At 35.4% G+C, this 22,373-nt stretch overlaps 1 protein-coding gene across 1 annotated transcript in view; it reads right to left on the bottom strand.

The window, feature by feature from the left end:
• The window catches only part of PKHD1L1 (PKHD1 like 1), a 101,905-nt gene that overhangs the window by 68,328 nt on the left and 11,204 nt on the right, over nucleotides 1-22,373 (bottom strand). The window contains exons 7-22 of the mRNA XM_081116746.1: nucleotides 22,255-22,308; nucleotides 21,649-21,722; nucleotides 20,723-20,765; nucleotides 17,629-17,699; nucleotides 16,185-16,295; nucleotides 14,516-14,605; nucleotides 12,171-12,439; nucleotides 10,796-10,887; nucleotides 7,840-7,999; nucleotides 7,404-7,539; nucleotides 6,435-6,578; nucleotides 5,549-5,706; nucleotides 4,516-4,629; nucleotides 2,964-3,113; nucleotides 2,251-2,375; nucleotides 898-1,061 (exon numbers count right to left, since the gene is read on the bottom strand). Coding sequence (XP_080972872.1) covers nucleotides 898-1,061; nucleotides 2,251-2,375; nucleotides 2,964-3,113; nucleotides 4,516-4,629; nucleotides 5,549-5,706; nucleotides 6,435-6,578; nucleotides 7,404-7,539; nucleotides 7,840-7,999; nucleotides 10,796-10,887; nucleotides 12,171-12,439; nucleotides 14,516-14,605; nucleotides 16,185-16,295; nucleotides 17,629-17,699; nucleotides 20,723-20,765; nucleotides 21,649-21,722; nucleotides 22,255-22,308 — 1,955 coding nt within the window. The remainder of the gene's footprint in view (nucleotides 1-897; nucleotides 1,062-2,250; nucleotides 2,376-2,963; nucleotides 3,114-4,515; nucleotides 4,630-5,548; nucleotides 5,707-6,434; nucleotides 6,579-7,403; nucleotides 7,540-7,839; nucleotides 8,000-10,795; nucleotides 10,888-12,170; nucleotides 12,440-14,515; nucleotides 14,606-16,184; nucleotides 16,296-17,628; nucleotides 17,700-20,722; nucleotides 20,766-21,648; nucleotides 21,723-22,254; nucleotides 22,309-22,373) is intronic.

The raw sequence follows: 22,373 nt of genomic DNA, 5'->3' as shown, positions 1-22,373 counted from the left end.
TGAGAGGTGCTCACTAGGACACGTGCTCCACGAGGGCGGGACCAGGATTGTCCTGTTCACTGTTTTTTTTGTGTGCCCGACACAGTACCCAACACAGTGCCTGACACATGGTAGGTGCCTAAATGTTATTTAAGGAACTACCTCTATCCCAGCACAAATCAGCGGTCTTATACATGTGTTCTACCAATTATAAAGTAGATTTCATGATAGCAGATTTGAAAGGATTGACTCTAAAGCAATAACATTTAATTTTTTACCAGGTGACTCATGATCTTGAACTTGAAAATAGTTTCCAAAAAAAAAAAAAATTCCAAAACTCTGAAAAAAAATGTTGAGGGAACTGTTTGGGATTAAATTGATTTTTTTTAAAATCATAGTTTAACTTTTATTATTTTATTATCATAGCTTATATATGAGTCTACTAAGATGATTAGAAAAACAATGCTAAGACCTCCAGAAATAAAGTTTACATTTATCACATTATTAATTCTTGCTATCAAGTCCATGAAAAGATTCAGCTCAATCTTACTAAGCAGATGTCAATGTCAACATCAACCTCAGCGAATACATCTCTATCTTGGTAGTTTATTTCTCAACAATCAAAAATCAAAATGAAAATGTTTGCCACAGTTTATGTATCTGTAATCAGAATCCAGGACAATAAAAGCAATTTTTGTTAAAATGACAGTTTACATTAAGGATGTCATCCTTAGAGTAATCACCTGGCCCTAATGATTAAAAAAATATTGATTTAAATAATATTATTGTGCTAAAAAACTCAAAAGTAGTTAAAGATTAATGTTTCTATCAAACTATAGACTGAATAATTTTCATGGTAAGATTTTACTACACAATAGATTTAGATGGTTTAAGTAGATATGAGAGGACACAACATACCATCCCATATGGAAACTGTAGGTGTCTGTCCAATGTATACTATATCCACATAGAAGGACTGTGATTCAGATGCTTTCTGTACACTAATCCTCTGAAGAGAAAAATCAGTCCCAGTGTACTTGGTCTGTATGAGGTCCAGGAGGTCTATGCAAGTGTATGTCCAGCTGAAATATGGTTCATTAATTAGGTATATTGATCAGTTGTAATGTGTAATATAAACAAATACACTACGAAAGCATTCAAACCTTAAAGAGCAAGAGGTGTTTTTTTCTCTCACAAGAAGGGCATTAAGCATATTTCATTAGCATAGAAAAGCAACCATTTCAAGGGACAGCAGACAGAAACTTACACTGGCAGTAAAAGATTTAATGTGGCATCCAAATATATTTGTTTTACCTGTACAGCCTTGCCAGTAGCCACAGGAAATGTAAAATATTCTGTAGCAACAGGTAAGGAAACTAAGGAGAATGCACTTTGGTGTAGAGTGGGTAAAACAAGACACAAGAATGAAGGAAACTATTTTAGTAAAAAATGTCAGGGATAGAAAAGTAAACTCAGTCCAATACTAAGAAACAAAACTGGGTCTTGATATTACTTCCAAAAGAGCTCACTGGAGTTGCACTATCTACTGTTCTAAATGAAAAAAAAGAAAAAAAGGTGCTGAGTCAGTACATTTTAAGTGTGTAATTTAGATTCAGATTTTCCGTTAAATACTAACTGCATTAGAATCTCATAAATTAAAATTAAGCAATTCTGCTATGAGAATTTACAACAGAGATAAATGCTGTCATCTAAATTACTAAGTACAGTTTAGCAATAATCTTTACATCAGCAGCTAGAGTCGTTATCCGACTAGTTTGTCTGGGCATTTTCTATGCTCATTTCCTTCATGGTTGGCAAACTGATCCTGGGATCTACCTGTGGTGCATCACGGCTTAGAACTACATCAGTTTTAGAAAATTACATGTAGCACTACATTAAGTTCAAGTGCCCTTCAAATTAATAAAAGTACTTAGGGCCTCTAAATAGAATTTTATGAATTACAAGACTCTGAAGTTTTAAAAACTAGTTAGAAGATTTGGTAGACTTAACAGTTTACCATTGTTTTGTCACTGAAATGGTCATGGGTGATGATGACACTACACCAGTTTTTATTATCATAATTGATAGATTTATTTTTGACACAACTATTTCTGTTAGAAAGCTCACGTAGAGGGCAGGAAAATCGCAGTTAGGCCCATGGTGTACATGATTTCTCAAAAACAACAAACAAACAAGAAATGGGTTTGTTTTATCTTCATAATTTATATACTGTAGTATAATTTAAGTTTTGAAATTCATAGTGTAACTTACTTGTTTCCATAAGCAAAACTATATGTGAACTGTATATCAGTGCTTCTAGTAATCTTGCTTTTGTCTTGGTATTTAAATTTTAGACCAATATGATTTGCCAGGGATCCTTTGTATGCTAAACATAACTACAGAGAAAATAAGAAAAAAAGTAAAAATATCTTATTATTAAATTGTTTTGTAACAATTCAAATTAATTCAATCCAATCCAATAAATATATATTGAGCATTTTCCATAAAAATTATCAGAACACAGGAAGGAAAAATTAATTTCAGCCAATAAGGTACAGAAGAAATCTATGATTGCTAGTCATAAATACCCATCCTAAAATTGCCATCTCTTCTTCTCAGAATCTTTTTTCACTTTTCCTGAGATCACCCTATGATGGCTATCCATTTTTGTTTCTTCCTAATTAATGAAGAAATATTGAAAAATATATATACATACTTAATTGCGTTAGTATTTAAATTTGCGTGCAAATGATTTTTTGAAATCATGAGATAAAGCAGACTACATGTGCATAGTACTGCATATTATTTAAATTTCTCTTTTTGAGAATCACCAGAAATTACAAGCACCCAGAGAGCACTACAGTGCCTGTCCAATGTGACATGATTTCACATGACAAGCACTTTTCCTTGTCTTAAAATTTCATGAAATTTTATTACCAAGGGATTTTACAAATTTAATTAGCATATCATTTTGTTGAGCTTACCTGATTATAAGGAAATAATAAAATGTCTCCATATGGTAGTCTGTTTGGTTTAACATCTGCTGAGTCAAAAAGAACAGCTGGGTTTTTCAGGGAGTAGCGACCACAGTAAGCATCCGTTTCAGCTGTCCTCTGCCCTCTATTAACATGTTCCTAGAGAAACGATATTTCAAATGAAAACGTGATTTATTGTGCTTGCTTTACTCCCCAACATCTCCACCCAAGTCCTTCACGTTCCGACTCGGATCCCATTGCTTCCCAAACTACTGCAACTTGAAATGTGTTCTCTCTGAAATTCTAAGGCCCTCACCCTATAACTCATTGGGATCCATAATCACAAAGTCTCTTGTAGCTGTATTTCCCAAATCCTATCTTTCCCTTATATTATGAGCTCATTAATGATACTGAATCCTTCCTTCCACAAAAGTTTATTCATTGTTCACTATGTGCCAGGTTTTTGTTTGCCTATGAATTTGTTTGTTTTTTGTTTAATCTTCAGGGTTCAAGTGGTGAACACAGACACCTACCAGTCTGGAACAAAGGAACCAAGGATCATAAAACCAAGGCTGAAGGGAGGCATCTAACATAAAAGTATCTAGAAAAATGACCTGGAGAAAGTGGCACAGGAGTTTGTCTTTAAAGATAAAAAGGAATTATTTAAAAGGAAAGGGAAGCCAAGGGGCTTCAGAGGAGGGTAACACAGTGCAGAGGAGCAGGGATGTGAGAGAGCAGTGCTGTGAAATGCAAACTCAGGGGGTAAGGTGGAGCACAGGATGTTGTGATGCTGATGGCGATGAAGAGGGAAAGAAGTGTAATGTGAGTTACTTGTGCAGCTCCCACAGCTGTAAGTACTGCATTCAGGATAGGAAAACCTAAAGACACACAGCTTTGCTAAGCGGAAAATGTAGCCCATTAAATGGACTTTCCCTTTTTCTTCATATAGGCACCACATAATATACATTTTAAAGTCTCATATTTATTTCTGAATATTAATCTGAATTGAATAACTAGCATATTTCTTATTTTGATGATATTTGCTTGGAAACGGTGACTATCTGGCCTCCTCAAGTCTTCAAAAAAAGAATTAGGAAAGTATTGTGTTTTAAACTTTCTTTACTGTGTATCAATGAAAAATCTTTGTATCTCACCGAGAAATAATCACTAGGCACTGTACTGAGCAGAGAATGATACCCAAAGCAAGGATGGTGACTTGCTCTGTAATGCCCGACTACAAGTTGTGTTCTCTGAAGCCAATGAGGAAAAGAGAGAAACTCTGCACCCCAGTGACGAAAGCAAGCAACCCTACAGATCTCATATTTGCCTACTTTCTTCTGTTCAAGAAAATTCACGTGTACTGGGAACACTGCTGTCGCAAATGAACCGCTTTATAATGCAAAGAGATGTTAGAACGACAGGCCTTACCGAAAAGTTGTATCTGCAATCTGACTTTGAAAGATAAGGAATTAATGCTAGTTCACAAAAGAGATGACAAAATGCCAAACATTCACGCGAATTCTTATTGGGTCAGTCTCACCGCTCCTCAAGCTTCCCGTACCAGGTTAAAGTCAGTTTCGTAATCTCTGAAGTATTTCACAGCAAACCCTTCTTCCAAGCCTGCAATGTGCCGTGGACACTTGGCACTAACCATTTCTTCCACTGCTGCCTGAAACTAAATTAACAATGTGAACTTTAGTAGCTTCTTTTCCATGAAGAGTTAGAACGTTAGTAATTCAACGACTAATTCTACTTATTAGTTAGAACATATTCATACAATAATTCCCATAGTTTAGCCATGATTAAGAGATCACTTCCTAAAAAGTTAATGTGATAGTAGCATGTGAAAAAGTCCTATTGCTTTTTCAAGAGTTTTAATTCAGAATGACAATAGCTACATCCAACTGGCTAATATTAGCTTAGTTATTACTAAGGCAGACATATACGTTTAATAGTTTTTTACAGAGAGCAATGAAGCAAACCTAAATAAATTAGCACCCAATTAAACAGACTGCAAATGAACAGTTTTACAAATTAACTCAAAATTAACTGGGGGGAAAAAACACACACTATACAACCCAATGCACTGTCTTTCAAAAGGAGAGAGATACAGATACTGAAAGCCTGTATTTATGACTATTTAGAAAATAATAAATAATTCTGAGTATACAGGAATCGGTACACATTCAAGAGGTCTCCCGTAATTTCCACATTGTTCCTCTGGCAAAGCAACAATGATGTTTAGAACTAAGGACTTGGGATGACAGGTCATCTTTAATCTTCAAACAAATATTAACTTAAATTCATTGTACCGGCAGTTGTCAAAATTCAGTAACTCACAATAAACATTCTTTCTTTACGAACAGCTGCCCATATGAATACACTGGGTCCTGTTGGCACAGATCTAAAGAAATCCTGTCATTCTTATCTTTGACACTTCCTCTCTTCTCTGCTCACTACTGGTTGGCTCCAACCCATCATGCCAAGTAGGAGAGTGTATTACTACTACTTAAAGTGTTTTGGTGTGTTTTTTTTTTTAATAAAAAGGTGATGTTTAAATGGTTTTCTGTTTAAAAAACTACCACAGAGCATACTTCAGCTTCTGATGACAGTGGGGTAAGAGGCTTAGAAGTGATCCCATCCCAGTTCAGCGTGAATGTGTCCAAACTGGGTTTTCCTCTGGTTTGTTCTGTAATATCCAGTGTGACATTATATCCTTCAAATACTTCATAACTGAGCAGATCAAAGTCTCCTGCGATGAAGTACCAAACAGAATTTTCAGAAGTTAATTAAAAAGATATCAATACATCCATAGTAGAACTCAAACTTTAAAAAATTGGTTTTATTTGGAGTTCCATTATCACAAAATAAAAATGAATCGGGAAGATGCAGGTCTTTGAATTTGATCTATAAATAAGTTCCTGGGAGAAACTGGGTAATCATATTTTTTATGTATATAGTCTTCTGATGCTCTAACTTTTGGGGAATTTTTAGAACTTCAATTCATGTTAAACAAAATTCTTCAACTTCTACCCAACAACCAAATTAACAATTTCATAAGATGAGACAAACGTTGATGTAACATTTTACTTAAATAAATTGGGAAATAATGATTGTCCGAAGAAAAGTAAACTCACATACATTCATCGATTTACTTAAATTTCATTTCCAGAATTAATATCTTCACTAATTTTTGCTAATTTAAAATGGGCTATTATACTGATAGTGTGTTTATAGTATACATAGTGTATTTCTCATGCATTGGAGTTGTACTTTCCTCGAAATACAATGGGACTTTAAGTTACAATTAAAAAAATAACCATTTAATTTCTACTGTTTCTAAAATTGATCAAGGCTGTGAATCCGATTTTTTTCCTGTCATTTTATGGCACTTTTACTCTTTTCAGTAGAGTTTCATAGGATATAAATTTGTTTCCTAGGAAAAACTTTAGAGACATGCAAAATGAAATACATGCTTACCTCTAGTCGATATAAAGGTTATCATGTAAACATAACTTTGGGGATTTTCTGTCCTTGTTACTTGAACTGTATCCGGTTTTAAAGACCAGAGGTCATTTAAGGCTGATTGCAGTATGAAGTCAGAAGCATCAGCAGGTAGCAAGACTTGGATGAATTTAGAGAGAAAAAAAAAAAGAGTTGAAATCTTTCTGCACTACTAACAATGACGTCTTAGAGTTGACTTTTTTAAAGAACTCATAGTCGGCACCATATGCCATCACTTAATGAAATTATGTTCTGAAATTGATTCAAGTTCAACAACATTGGCTACTTAATTGGATTGTGGTCTCCTGAGGATAGGGCTCATATATTATTGTTTTAATGTTCCCATAGCAATAAGTATTGTATTTGGCAAACAGTAAGCATTCATCAATATTTCCTAATTGAAACAATTAACAGAAAGAACAATATTTATTTTTTCAGGACTACAAAATGTAGAAATATAATGTTTTTATCAACATAATTAGTGTCTCATGGGTCTATCACTTAATTTGAGAGATTGAAAGCAAATGTGTTACTTCCCTGCAATGATGAATTTAATTCCTGTTAACTTATGCCTGTGAGTCACAGATATATAAAATCCTGTGTGCATTTAGATATACATTTATCATGATCTTTATAGAAGAAAATGATAGTATGTACCATATTTTTATGTTTTTTTTAATGTTTTTATTGATGCCATTTTCTATACCAGTCTGAAGGCTTTTCTTTTCTTTTTTTTAATCTTCATATGTTTTATTGAAAAGTGAAATGAAAACATATGAAAAACAAAGGAAAATTTGGTTTGATCTTAATTAACTTGGAATTTTATTTCTCTGCTTTTTTGTCTAGCTTACTATTAAAACTGAATTTGACTACAGCAAGTGCCTCTCTATAAATTACATGTACACATGAAGAGAAATAAAATCTTCCTTAGCATTTATCACTTACCCGTCTTTTCCATGTTGTAAATTAGTCTATATTGGTAAAGGGAACATGAATTGACTACTATACATGGGCTGGTTACTGTGATCCTCTGAACTTCCTTAGTTGCATTAGTTGTTTCCCAGTTTTCCAATGTTATAACCTATTTCCCAATTCAAAAAAGATCTTTATTATACAAAAAAACCCAACACTTTAAAACATCACGGTTCAGCTATGCAATGTCTCTTTATTGCTCTATTTTATTGCAAATGATAACATATTTTAAAGTTTAAGTTTTATCAAGTAACAGCCTCTTTAGTTTATAATACAGATACTCCAAGCCACAACTCAATAATTTTCCACAACTGCTTTCCCCCCAAAGAGTATCTTACCTAGTAAACGGAATAACCAAATAGAGCTCCTATCTTTCTTTCTAGACAGTGGGGCTATAATCACAGCAAACCTGAACTTCCTGGACGACTGCTGACTGGGACTGAATAACCTGCTCTTCGTTTACTGCATCTTCTGTTTGTTGTTCAGTGTAGACATTTCTATACTGGTACAGTCCAACGTCAACAAAAGCACTCTGTCTATACTCCTGCAGCAAGATTTCAATGTAATATCTGGAAAATAGAGTTAATAATAAATATAACGGTTTCTCCCCAGGGCACTTGTCATGAATTCTTTTTTCAATGAATAAAATTTTAATACTATATAGAACACCTGCCTATTAATTGATTTATATTGTGGTATCCCTGATTTTAAATATTAAAAGCTGCATAGTGGTTTGCTATAATAAAATGAATTATGTTCGATACCTGCATTAGTAAAGATTTGTTCCCATTCATAACTAATTCATTTAGTTTTGTTAATAAATATTTATCAAAAAAAATACTATCTCCTATCCTCAAGGAGCATAAGACAAAATTACATCGTAGCTTATAACAAAAGATCCTGGCATAAAGCACAGAGGACATGCAGAGGTTAATTAATATGTGTAAGAAAATGGCAGGCAGACAAGACATATCATTTATTTTGTATCTGAGTGGTTGCATGTGTTGGGGATGAAAGTTCCTACTCTCATATCCCTTAAATATTGGCTCCACTTGTAAATTGGGAAATAAAACATTGCCTCTGGAAACCTTTACTAATTAGATTGACTATGGCCCCCACAACAAGCTGGAATTCTTGATGGCTGAGGCCCCAGCCCACCATCCAACTGTCTATCCAGGACAAGGCATCCACTGACCAGCTGTTACAGGTGAGTGTAAAGCTACTGCTTCCCTACCTGAATCTCCATCAGTGCTACTATTGCTCCCATCTTTGGAGAGGTCTGCTGGGAGTTCCTCTGTGTGCCTCAGTCATTAACAGATACTCTTGAATATGGAGAATACGTATCCACAGTTCATGGAAGACTGAATGAGGGGCATTCATCACCTCTCCTCTCATCTGTCTAGAATGATGGGGCTCTGGGTCATCCCCTTTATAGAACTGATACTGGAGGATTGCATCAGGCTCTCGGCTGCCTGGAGAACCTGTTTGCCAGCTCTACCAAATTGAGGTGGGCAACACTAAGGAGCAGGACTGAGAGAAGAACCATTAAATTCTGTATCCTTACCTGGCAGCTTAAAAATATTCATTAGGCACTTTCCATGTGCTAGACACTAATCTGAATACTTTACAGACATTATTACATAGAATCTTCACCAAATCCTATAAAATACATATTATTATTCTCTGTTCATAAGAATAACAGAGACTAAGAGAGTATTAAAAATTGAAAGATTATTTAAAAATCAGTAACTGAGGTAGATTTCAAAGTAGAACAGCAAAGAGACACATGCTTGGAGATGGGGCTACATCATCTGAGTAGAATGAACTGGAGATGAGGTACCTCTGGAAAAGCCTCAGGTACCACTGTGCAATAATGCAGCTAGAATGGGCTCAATTTCAAATTCACAGTCATTATTGTAAGTGCAGTGTGTAAATTCTAAGCTAGCACAGATACCAGGCAGCAGATGTATTAGGAGTCGCTTTCATGCAAGCTCTGTGTTCCTGCCAAGCAGGTAAACTGAACTCATTTTCCAAGGCCAAGGCAAAGTCTGAAGGTGAATTGACACTAAATAGAAGCAGGGATTAATTAGGTACTCCATTTACCCTAAATTGGCCCAGTGATCTCTGTTAGGAAAGAAGATGCTTAAGTACATAAAGAAGTGAAGGTAGAAGGCAGAGGGGGGAAAAAATGGAATACTTTTTGCATGTCACTATGGCCAAGACCTCAGTGAGAACACTGGGATTACTCCCAGGCACCACGGATCCCAACCCACTGTCCAACTGTCAGGTCTTCACGGTGCTACCTATGAGCAAAATCTCATCAATATCTACAAGAACTCTTTCCATCAAGAAGTGAAATCTATTTTTCACCCTTGAATCTAGATTTGGCCATTTGCTTTGGCCAATGGGATACTAGTAAATGCAACACAATCAGTCTTGAAAAGTATATGTGCATTAGGAATTGCCCTCTTTCCTGCTGGGAACCCATTCGTCAATGTGACATCCCAGATAACTAACTCCAACTGTGCCAAGTGAGGCTCCAGATATGGAAGTGAGGCCATCCGATACCATCAATCACCAACTAAAGTAGCCAGCACCAAAAGAACTGCCCAGTCAATCACAAAATAGGGTTGCTTTAAGCTTCTAAAGTTTGGGGAGTGGTTTCTTATGCAGCAAATCCTAGCAGATACAAATGATAAATGGAAAATGATCTCGATGAATCTCTTGATGTTCTTCATGTAACTTTGCTATTTTAAATATATCATGCCTTTCACCTTTCTTTTTTCTAGGAATCTTGAACAATTTTTTTGAATGGTATTATCTGCTATTTGAATGGTACCTTCATCTTTTCTCTGCATTTGACCTTTCAGCACTAAATGATGTACTTCTTAAGGACAGGGAGTGTATTTCAATATCCTTTGTATTAAATTTCCAATACCTGTCTCAGGGTCTGGAATAAATTAGTGAATAATAAATATGTATTAACGGTGGCACCAATCCATGTGGTTTTGTGATTTTTCTCTGACAATACGCAGAAGCTCAGGTTTCTGTAGAATCAGAGAAATGAGATGGCTGGACTGACTAAAAGGTCTTAGTAAAAAGCTAAAAACGGGATTAAATATATCTCACAAAGTTATAATTTCAGCAACAGAGAAAATTCAGATGTCAAATTTCCCTGATTAGCTGAATGCCAGTATGTTTAGAATATAAAAACAAAATGTATTAAAATTATAGAGACTAAACAATTACAAATTAATCCAATAAACTAATATCACTTCCACCAATAAAAATAAATTAAAAACATATTTAGACCTGAACTTATAATTTTAAAATACTACACAATAATTTAAAGAAAAAAACCTTACTCTTTTCCTTTCTGAAGATGAATGTCATCGGATCTTTGTGTTGGACTGGAAAAATAACTGTTGGCATTGGAAGAATGATATGCAATCCTCATCTTATCCCAAAAGGAAAGGGAGAGAGAAGGGGGTAGGGAGAGAGGGAGAGAGAAGAAATATTAATAAACTGCTTCAGCACTTATTATTTATTTCTGTTAGCTTAGGACTTTTATGAAAAGAAAAATGTGAAGCTACTTCATATTTTTTTTCTAAGATCTGTTATCCATGATTAAATGGAATTTTAAAAAATGGTCAAAGCTTACTTCATTCCTTCCACCCTAACTAACATCAGCACCACTAAAACAAATGTACTGCACAAACCATAGCTTTTCCACAATTAGAACTGCAAGAGAAAATAGAAAGAAAGGTAGCAGGAGGATAGTTTTGACTGTCAATCAAATATTATTTTGCTCTGCAGAGAACTTTGAGGGATTTAATCCAAATGAGATCATTAAAAGTATGTCTGAAAGATGCCAAAGATCACTAAGTGGGTCTGTATGCTAGGATGTGGGTTCCCATTGGGAGTGACTACACCATTTTTGAAGGAAGCATACTGGCAAGCTATGATAAAATTGGAATGCATATATCACAGGGAGCAATTTAAACTCATGTGTCCAGTTTGAGAAGCAATCTTTCCATATATATTGAGTTAAAATGTTATTTTGATTTGATCTAATAGTGTCACATTTATGAAATTGTCCCAAGGACATAATCTAAAATAATTTAGAATAATTTAACGAACACAGATGTTTGATAAGGTATTATTTGCGGTCATAAAAATTAAAAGTAAGAGACTTACCAGTATGGAAAGAGTGATCTAAGCTGAGTAAACCCATGCAATAGCATACTATTCAGTCATTAAAGTGGTGTTATATATAAATTATTTAATAACATGTTGACATACTAATATGAGACAAAGGAGGACTATGAAATTGGGTGCATGATCCTAGTTATATAAAGAACAAAAGAGAGATAAGAAAATGAAAGACTTTCATTTCATGACTGAGTAAAAGTACAGTAATATATTTTTATTCTTTTCCAAATTTCTTCTGTCGTAGTTATAATTCTTTCATAATAAAAACAAATTTCAGTTATAAAGGAAACACATGTTTTTTCCATGGAAGAGAAAATTTAAATGTGGGAGAGCGTTTTATTTTAGGTGATGGATTTTCTATAACAACTTTATCATTCATATCACATGAGAATCCACCCACACGAAAAATGTGTCTGATAAATTCTTTAATATATTGATTGGTGTTGGTTTACAATAAATGATATACCTTTTATATAATGATTATCATATCATTTTAATAATTTCAAAGATTACCTTTGTCTCCCCTACCTTATCTTCTGGAAGCCCAGTCTGGCTGAAATAAATTGCGTAACGGTCATCACCTTTGATGTAGAATCTATAAACATCAGACTCTGGAGCCACCAAGAATCCACTGAAGCGTGCTACAAATGTGTCCTGCTCCATGGGCCAAACATAGGAGGTGGAATCTACCCAGTGGGCACCCATGTAGCCTGGCGTCTTTTCATTGTACTCGAGTGCCTCTTCCAGATGCACCGGCTGACTATTATTCCATACCTCAAGCTTAAGGCCTCTCCCACCTGAACACAAAATAAAAGACTGTCATCAGAATTTTGATATGGTGTCTGAATGGCCTTCTATTTGGGTGTGGTTATAGATGTTCTATTTCAATTCATATTTTTACAGCATGTGTGTGATTAAAACAATTACTGCACGTACCTGTATCCAGAGGATAGATTGCTATTGAGAAGTCTACAATTTATTATTACTTCACTTCTCTGCACCTCAGGTTCCACATATGTAAAATGAGAGTAATACTACTATTTTCATGGATGCTATGGGGATTAGATATAATATATAGGTAATATATTTTTGCATATATAATACAGAAAACACTATGATATGACTGATGTTGCTTATATAGTTAAGTCTAAAAACTTCAAGGTTCAGACCATTTGACCACAAAACCTTTGCCTTAATTATTCTCTGTAACAAAAATTAATTAATGGCTTATAACCAATCAAAGAACAGATACTCTTGGCTTTAAGATGTCAGTTTTTCTTTTTTTTAACATCACTTCTGCTCAAGGACTTCATCTCCTTTTTGGACAGAACCAGAGAGAGAATATTCTTATTAAGGTGTAGCTACATTTGCCGTAAACCATATGATTAAGTTTTTTCTCAGCAGAGAAGGAGCCATTGAATTCTTTTTATTCCTCCCTTCAAATACAACATCGATCAGGCTCCTGACTCCCTCCAGCAGCCTCGAGCTCGTGTGCAGCGTCTGGATGTGGGAAACAATGGCTACTCCTTTTTTGCTGAGTCTGTTTGGAGAAAAGCTTGAGTACCTCATTCCATAATATATACCACTTTCTTTGACGTTATCAGTATATCAAAATTCTTTTCTTTTTTATTTATTTATTTATTTTTAAATATATCTTTATTGATTTCAGAGAGAAGAAAGGAGAGGGAAAGAGGTAGAAACATCAGTGATGAGTCATTGATCGGCTGCCTCCTGCACGCCCCTGACTGGGGATCGAGCCCACAACCCGGGCATGTGCCCTGACCAGGAATCGAACCCCGACCACCTGGATCCTAGGTTGATGCTCAACCACTGACCAATGCCCAGCCGGGCAAAATTCTTTGCTTAAACTGGTCATTTTCCTAATATCATTCAAACAAGGAAATATAAGAGGTTGGTAAACAGGGTTTATTTGGCTTCAAATACCAACCACTGATGTAATTATAAACCGATTTCACTGTACACACAAGAATAGCTACACAGCCCCTCAAACGCATGCACAGAATCTCAGGGGAATGACTGCAGGTACCAAGGCCATCAGCTGCACGGTCACTGGGTCACAGGCGAAAGTCTAAAAAGAATTCTGAGTTCCGTTTCTCTCATTCTGTTGCTCCTAAATCATTCTGGACAAGGAAGGATTAAACTCTGCCATTTATTCTTTAACGAGGAAAAGGCATGATTTAAATTTCCCTGTAGCCTGTACCAACATTTAGTAATTATCATTTAATTTGAAATAAAGGCAGCATGGCATCCTATCAACAGAGATGACTGTTTTAGTAGACTGTCCAAGAGATTCAGGTCAGGTTTACCTCCATTGGTGCAGCCTTGATGCAGCTATTTTAACACAAATATTTCCTATTCCAGAAAGTGTAAAGAGAAAAACTAGGAAAAAGTTTATTATAATTCTAATTACAAATTCTAAAAAGTTCAAATAATTTTTTTTACTAATTGTTGTAGGCTGACTGTGTCTCCCTAAAATTCATATACTGCAACTTAATGCCCAATGTAATGGTATTAGGAAGTAGGGCTTTAAGGAAGTACTTACTTAGGTCATAAGGGTGGAGCCCTCATGAATGGGATTAGTGCCTTCATAAAAGAGACCCCACTGAGCTCCTTAGCCCTGAGGAGGAGCCATCAATGAGCAAGCAGCTGTCACCAGACACCTAACCTGCCAGTAACAGGATCCTGGACTTCCCAGGGCCCAGAACTATAAGAAATAAATGTTTGTTGTTTATAAGCTATCTAGTCTTATGGCATTCTGTAATAGCAGCCCAAATGGACAAGGACACTAATAATATAGATCAATAAATCTTCTTAAGTAAATGCAGAAATGGCCATTTCTTCTGGTAACTTACCTGGATGTACAGTTCTGAGAGTATCAGGCCTAGGGGATGTCTTGCAACATATAATGTTTTCTGTGACATTCAAAACATCACAGGCTTGACCTGTAGAGGAGCAAGGTACAGAGCTATTACTACAGAGCTTCAGAAGGCAAATCACATCAGCCTGTCTTGAAGCACTTTTCCAGCTAAAACTAAGTTGCACAAGCAAGAGGCAAAGTTTGGGGGCCTTCATTTCTTTTATATGTTCTCCATTAAAGCTTATCATTCATTAACTGTCATACTTCCACATGACCACATTTTCTTGGCAAAATATCACAAGTCTGACTGAGAAAATTTTACAGTTTCTGAAAAACAAAATTAAAAATTTGACAAAATTATGTCATAATGAGATTTCACTTCTGGTTCCAAAGTGAAGCCTTATAGTTTGAGCCTTGAAGAAAATTAGCTGAATAAATGCATGATAGTCAGAATTTACAAAAGCAGATGATCTCAGTCCTCTTGAGTTAAAAAGACTGTGGTTTGGTCCCGGTTCTTCAAATGAAAACAAAAAGGATTATAACTTGTGAATGGTACTTTCAAACCTTATTTTCAAGAAATTATTGAGGATTCAAAATGTCAAGTTATGGTTGTCACATTAACAGCAATGAAGTATCATAAAAATTAACATGTTATATTTGCCTATCAATTGTATAATATCAGATCACATAATAGATTATATAAATTTAAAATAATTTATATCCCTGGTTTTAATATTCAAAGCATATTTATATTTAAAACATCAAAATAACATATATAAAACTTTAAAATCTGTGGCCTAGATTTTAATATTTATACAGGTAACCAAGAAGGCTTCATAGGGATGGGAAAGATATTGCATAAATGTTAGATGAGGTTGCTTTATATTAATTTGTCTTCCTGAAATCACATTTTGGCTGGCTTATGAGAAAAATTCCTTCAAAGTAGAAAATGCCTGAGCAGAGGGCTGTATCAGAAAACGTATGGGCCAGGAGTACAGCAGACATCCTTTCCCCTGCTCATCAAGGCAGCCTAGGTCACTATGACTAAGTGGGAAAATCCCCATTATTATAATCACCCCGATCTCCCTTTTGAGCTGCATAGCTCCCTACTTTTGAAGAGATCAAGACTAGATACATTAAAGTGATGCATAACCAAAGAACCAATCCCTTTGTACATTTGTGACTACACAGCATATCAATTAATGCTCTTTCCGAGGCCAGTATCATCAGTAATTACTGATGTCCAGACAAGGCACAGTATCTGAGAACGGGATGAGGAGAGGATCCCCAAATATGACTTTAAATTTATTCATAATTAGCCAACCCATTGAAAAGGAACAACAGTTCAAGAATGACATTTAAGAATTCATTAAACAGAGGGTAGGCGTGTTGGTAAGTGTGGCAAGGAATTTGTCGATGGCAGCCACAATGCCACCACACAATGCCATTTGGTACCGACCTCAGGGCCCAAGTCCTGGTCACGTAAGGCTGCAAAGGTGCAGTGGGAGACGCACTGAGACCCAGAACCAAATGCCCATGTGAAAATACCCAGCTTCAAATTTAAGACATTAACTGAGAAAGGACTATTATTCTTCTTACAAGTTATTAAAGAAAAGGCAGAATTTGTTCTTATAAAGCAATAGATTAAAAATGGTGAAAAATACCTCCAACTAGAACTCTGACTGGGAGATCTGTCTGATCAAAGAACCGTCCGCTGATTGTCAGCGTGGTGCCGCCTTGAATGCTTCCTCGTGAAGGTGAAATCATAGTGACCTCTGGGGAGGGGGAGGGAAATGTCATAAATATTACACATAAACCCAAATGCCTGCTTTTAAAATTTTTTCTAAATTCGCTAGCCATAGCACTTAGTACAGTGTAGGTTTTGCCTTACCAAAAAAATGAATTAGATATTTTGTTATTTTGTCTCTGATGCAACCTTGAAGAGGATAATAAACATGGTCTTCCTAGAGACCTACACCTCCTGGGGACCAGGCTTTTGTGGAGACTGAAGCTAAGGAGATGCTGGTAATGGAAGGACCCAGGGAGTAAAAAAGACCTGGGCTGAGCATAGGTGTTTGGTTCCAAAAGAAAACACCGGAAGGCAGGAGAATAGCCTCATCTCCCCTATGCTCTTGAAGAATAAATTTTAGCCCGGCCGGCGTGGCTCAGCGGTTGAGCGTCGACCTAGGATCCAGGCGATTGGGGTTCGATTCCCCGTCAGGGCACATGCCCGGGTTGTGGGCTCGATCAATGACTCTCTCATCATTGATGTTTCTGTCTCTCTCTCTCCCTCTCCTTTCCTCTCTCTGAAATCAATAAAGATATATTAAAAAAAAAAAAGAATAAATTTTATATTTTTCTTATATAGTAATATGTTAACTACGATTAGAATTCCTGTGGCTTTAAATATAAAAGTTTTAGCTATATTGATAAAAGAGCTCAGTGCATGACATATGGTAGATTCTTATTAAAATTTATTCTTATTAGTTCTGTCAAAGCTCTGTGTAGTTTCACATATGAGCTTCACGTTAAATAAATTTTCATAAAAAATCTAAGGTATATCATATTGGATTGATTCCAAGGCACATTTCTTTCGCATTGAACACCTATGAAATCTGAATACGCCAATTCCATCACTCCTGAGCTGGAGTGAAGTATAATTCTTTCGAGAAGACTTGTATTTGCTTCTGACACTCTCCTAGGAGTACTGCCAACCTGAGACCTGTGTAAATTAAAATAAATTATAATCTGCTTGAGGATTCCTTTGGACATACTCAGAGCATATATCTGGCTTGTGCCTTAAACTGACAGCAGAAATTTTTTTCCTCCTGCAACCAGCAGCCAACCTCGAGACATGCAAGTTTCCCTTCTGTCTCTTTGCATGGGATGGGCCTCTTTTCCAGTCAACCTTACGCTAGGAATGCAGTCTTCAGGGTCCTAATTTAATGACAGGGCTTCCTATGAGACTCCCCATGTCAGGTGGTTTTCCTTCGTAGAAGTATGTAAAATAATATGGTACACCTTAAGTCAGTATTGTCTTTGAATGAAATGAAATATAGACAGCTCTCTCTCTCTCTTCTCACACACACACAGTGAAGGGTCACATACCTGCATATGTTTGAAACATTGAAATTTTATTCAGAGAAGAAACAAAATATGCCATTTTTTGTGGAAAACTCCTGTTTAAAAAAAAAAGTTCAAAAACTCTTACTTTAAATATAAACTTTATTTTAGGAAAATATTATTATTTATTTATTAATAATATAATCATGTTATAATTTACAAAGGAGCTAGACAGAATTTTTTGGGAAGGTTAGGTTTTGTATCTTGATTTAACCTTTGATTACACAACTATAGAAGTATACAAGTACTGCACAAATGTCCATTTGTCAGGGCTTACTGAACTGTACCCCTAAAATATGTGCATTTTAGTATATGTAAATTATAACCCAATTATGTAAAATTTTATATCCCCATAAAAAACAGGAAGATTAACTTTTATGAAGGCTAGGCATTTCCGCTGGAGCCCCCACTCTCTCTCATAACCCATTTGGTGTTACAATAACTAATATTATTAAACACTTACCAGGTATCATATCATGCTAAGAGATTTAAGCAGTTAAGATTTTTTAAAAATATTTTAATTTATTGTGTCATTTAACCCTTACATCAACCTACAAGGTAGGCAAAACTCAGTGAGTTTACGTATCCTACACTAGATCAGCAAGGCAGTAAGTGGCAGAAAGGGAATGTGAATCCAGGCAGTAGGCGCCCAGAACCCCCGCAGCGGACCCACTGAGCTACACGAGAGTACAAATGGACTGGAGCAAGTTAACAACAGTGACCCAGAGTTAAGCATGAAGGTGTGGGAAGGAAAAGAATCTGATCCTAGAAATTAAATGCTGTTCCCTGATTACCTCAATGAACTTCACAATTAGAAAAGCTACAAAATTCAAATGTTAAGACTCATACCCATTCATCAAATTAACCAGAACACAATGAATTAAAATCTAATAGGGTAACACAAACCTCACGGTTGAGACCAACAGTTAGCTTCCTTTAAATCTAACCCAGGCATTTTAATGTGCATTTGAACACTAAAGAGTCCCTGGAAGTATCTGATGCTAAATTAGTTATTTAAGAAGTACATACTGGATTTTGTATTTTTATGTTATAAACCTTTCAGTTGATTTCCAAAGGATCCAAAATGATGCTAGTTCCAACAATATTGCCTGTGGGCAGATCCTGCACCAGAGAAATTAACTCTGCTTCTTACGTTGGCGGGGAAATTGCCTCCTGATATAAAATTGGAATGTAATTTATTTGGTATGACACTGAGGTGATTTTCCCTAATTCACTGATAATGACTAGGCATTTCTCAATTAAGGCAGCCTCATCTGAACCTTATCAGTTTGGAACAGCTGTTGTTTGAACTTGGGTAATAGAGGAAAGAAGGTTGGCTATTAAAAGAAACACAGAATGGAGGCTATGGTGGTCTTTAATTGGTTCATTTGATATTCAGAAATGCCCCTGAAAATTTGCAAAACACACATTTTGTAATTTATAAAATGGTTTAACATTTTAAAAAGCCCCATATAATCTTAAAAATAGGCTTTCATGTAGTAAATATATTTTTAAGTTTTCTTAAATTCCTAAGATTATTTTATATAGAAACACAATTTCATCAATTCTGAGACAAGAAAAAAGACAGCAATTTGCTTTAAAAAAATTAGCCCACTAGGTGTGGCTCAGCGGTTCTGCATCGACCAATGATCCAGGAGATCCAGGTTCGATTCCCACCAAGGCACATGCCCAGGTTTCAGGCTTGATCCCCAGCAGGGGGTGTGCAGGAGGCAGCTGACCAATGACTCTCTCTCATCATTGATGATTCTGTTTCTCTCTCCCTCTCCCTTCCTCTCTCTGAAATCAATGAAATATATTTTTTAAAAATTTTAAGTCAAGATCACAGAGCCAACAATTTTATGCAGTATTTTCCTGTATTATGTGAAAATTTGCTGGCTTTTTTAAATCGAAATTTTGGGGGAATGTTAATGCATCATATTGATTTATGTATACTTAACAATCACATTCAATCTTGATCACTCACACCTTCTACTTTTGGATAATTATTTCTCTGAGAGACATGATGGAGTTGGCAATTAATAGCTTTCCTATAGTCTCAGAAATAAGAATTCATTTTTCTCACGTGGAGATGACATTGAGAACTTAAAAGAATGATATATATTTCAAGGAATCATTTAAAATTCAATAATTATTGCATCTAACATGGTTTTCTAATATTTTCAATAAACTACTATTGTCCTGTCTTATCAAGTTATATGTAAATATGGCGTGTCCTTGAAGAAAATGAGAGTTAACTCATGGGACTCTAAGTCATTTGCCCCCTGTAAGTCACAAAGGTAAATCTTAGTACCATTTATATATTATCTACTGTGGTTTGTTTTTAAATTACAACATTCTTCATGGTTCTGGTCCAACCTACATTGTTCTATAATAAAGTGGCCAGCCCAGGCATCACTGTGTTACAAACCTATTGCATCAAGATGTCTAGAACTAGATGATCCCAAAATACTATGATAATGGATTTGGTCTTACCAACTCAACTGCAGTTCCAAGCATGCAGGGAACAAATATCACCCTTCTCATGCAGTCTGTGAGCATTAACCAGGTATAACACCTACTTTGGTTGTAACATTACTATTCTTTTCAAACTTCTAATCCTTGAGTCTCTCATCAGAGACAACAATGAAATCAATAGACCTATTCTATTATTGATCTACTATAGCTATATTACATTTGACGGGTAAATAATGTGATTTATCTGGATTTCTGCTAACTGGCTCATTTTCTCAATGGAAGACGCTATGACATTTTGGGCAGAATAATTCATTTAGGCTTGGCACATCCTGGTCCTGTCCATAAAAGGTCATTAGCATGCCCCAGTTACTGTGACAGTCAAAAAATGTCTCCACACATTTGCAAATGCATCCAGGAGTAGGGTGATCCTGCCATGGTAGAGAATTACGAGGGAAAGGGAGTTACAGACCCCTTAAATATTAATTTGTGGGAAGAAAGTGATTAATTTTTTAATCTCTGGATCTATAACACAAAGTAAATATACTCTTATTTTATTTACCCAGTTTAATCAATTATGAAAACTATTATTTACAAAATGACCTACCTTCCATAATCACTATCCAAGATGAAGCTGACATTGTGATGACCTGGAATTAATTAAAATACACAATCAATTAAAATCCCAATCATAGGAGAACAGTAACTATATATTATAAAGCTGATTTAAAAGCAAAGGAATTTAAAATTAAAACTGTAATTATACAACCATCTATCAATCCTCAAAGAAATGACAACAGAACTATCTTAAAGAAGTGCCGACTACAGTATTTTAATATGTACATAAGCTGTTTCAACGTTAAAGTTAGAAAACCCTGACAAATATAATAATAAATGAAGAGTAATGAAAGAACATATATGTAACCATATTGACCCCAAATTTCTTCCATCCTTTCAACAGCTGTTTAGTTGGGTCAGAGACTCTGCCAGGGGTTGAGAGACGGAGGGTGAGCACACAGTCTGCTCTTCACCCAAGAGCATCTTGCCTAGTGGAGGGGGCAGCCAGTCCAGAACAATGACACAATCAGACGACTACCAATTGTGACAAAGCTATCAAGAAAAAGGAGCGTGAGCTTTGAGAATGGAAGCCAGTTAGATTAGGGAAGGCTTTTTTTGAAGACAAGACATTTTATCTGAACTTCTCAGGTTGGGAAGCTTGCAAAGGGCCTGAGACATGGGGGTGAAGCTCATTCAGGGCTAAAAGGTTTATGTGTATAGAAGAGCCACAGTGAAATGGCTAAGTTTGTCATGAAATCTTCTGGATGACCAAAGAAGAAAAAAAGAAATCTGAGGAAGCTTGCCTTAAATGTAAGCCTTAGGAAAAAGGTAATTCATACATGCTTACATGGAACTGAGAAGAAGCCAAGGACAAGAGGAAAGGCCAGTATGTAATCAACAGTTGATGTGGCAGGAGAGTACCAAACAAGGAGACAGAGTCAGGCATTTCTGAGATATAGAGTGCTCGACATTTACCAATGTAAGTTCCAGTCGTCTTACAGATCATAGAGCCCATGTCTCCACTGGGATGGTCTAGTTTTAAACCATACCTAGTAAAATATATATGTTAATTTCAAGGCTTACATTGACATTGAAATGTTAAAATATTGTCTCTCCCTTAAAAACATCTTATGAATTTCAGAATAAGTATCCAGATAGAAACCGTTGCTACAAAAATAATTTCTGTGAAATTAAAGTATTTCCTGGCTTTGGTTGAAGATATTTGAATAAAACTTCATTGAACAATAAAATACTTTGTAATTTAATTTTACTATCCCTATCGATGTTCCTCTTAAAGTTTAAAATACTACCAAGTGAAACATTTGATAAGAAATATTTCTCAAAACATCTTTCTCATAATAATCTAAATAATCTAAATAATATCATACTATACTGGAGACAATGAGGGATATCAGGTAATATCAAAGTATAAAAATTCTCGCTAATTTACTATAAAATATTATAATTTATACTGTCTTATAAAGCATTCAGCTATGGTGTATTGCTAGAAATTACTCTTTAAACTTAGTATGTTTATATTTACTATTTATTTTTCTAAAGAAAATTATTTGAATTACTTACAAATTATCAGACTGTGGTATAAGAAGCTCACAGGGCATTCCTCCAATATACACTCTGTATAAATATTTTATTAGAAAAGAATATATTTAATAAACTGTTTCAAAATGCTCTCCTCTCAC

This window comes from Miniopterus schreibersii, assembly GCF_964146895.1.
Source record: "Miniopterus schreibersii genome assembly, chromosome: 17".
NCBI classification, from domain to species: Eukaryota; Metazoa; Chordata; class Mammalia; order Chiroptera; family Miniopteridae; genus Miniopterus; species Miniopterus schreibersii.
The sequence above is the reverse complement of the archived record's forward strand: the minus strand, read 5'-3'. Positions and strand labels throughout refer to the sequence as shown.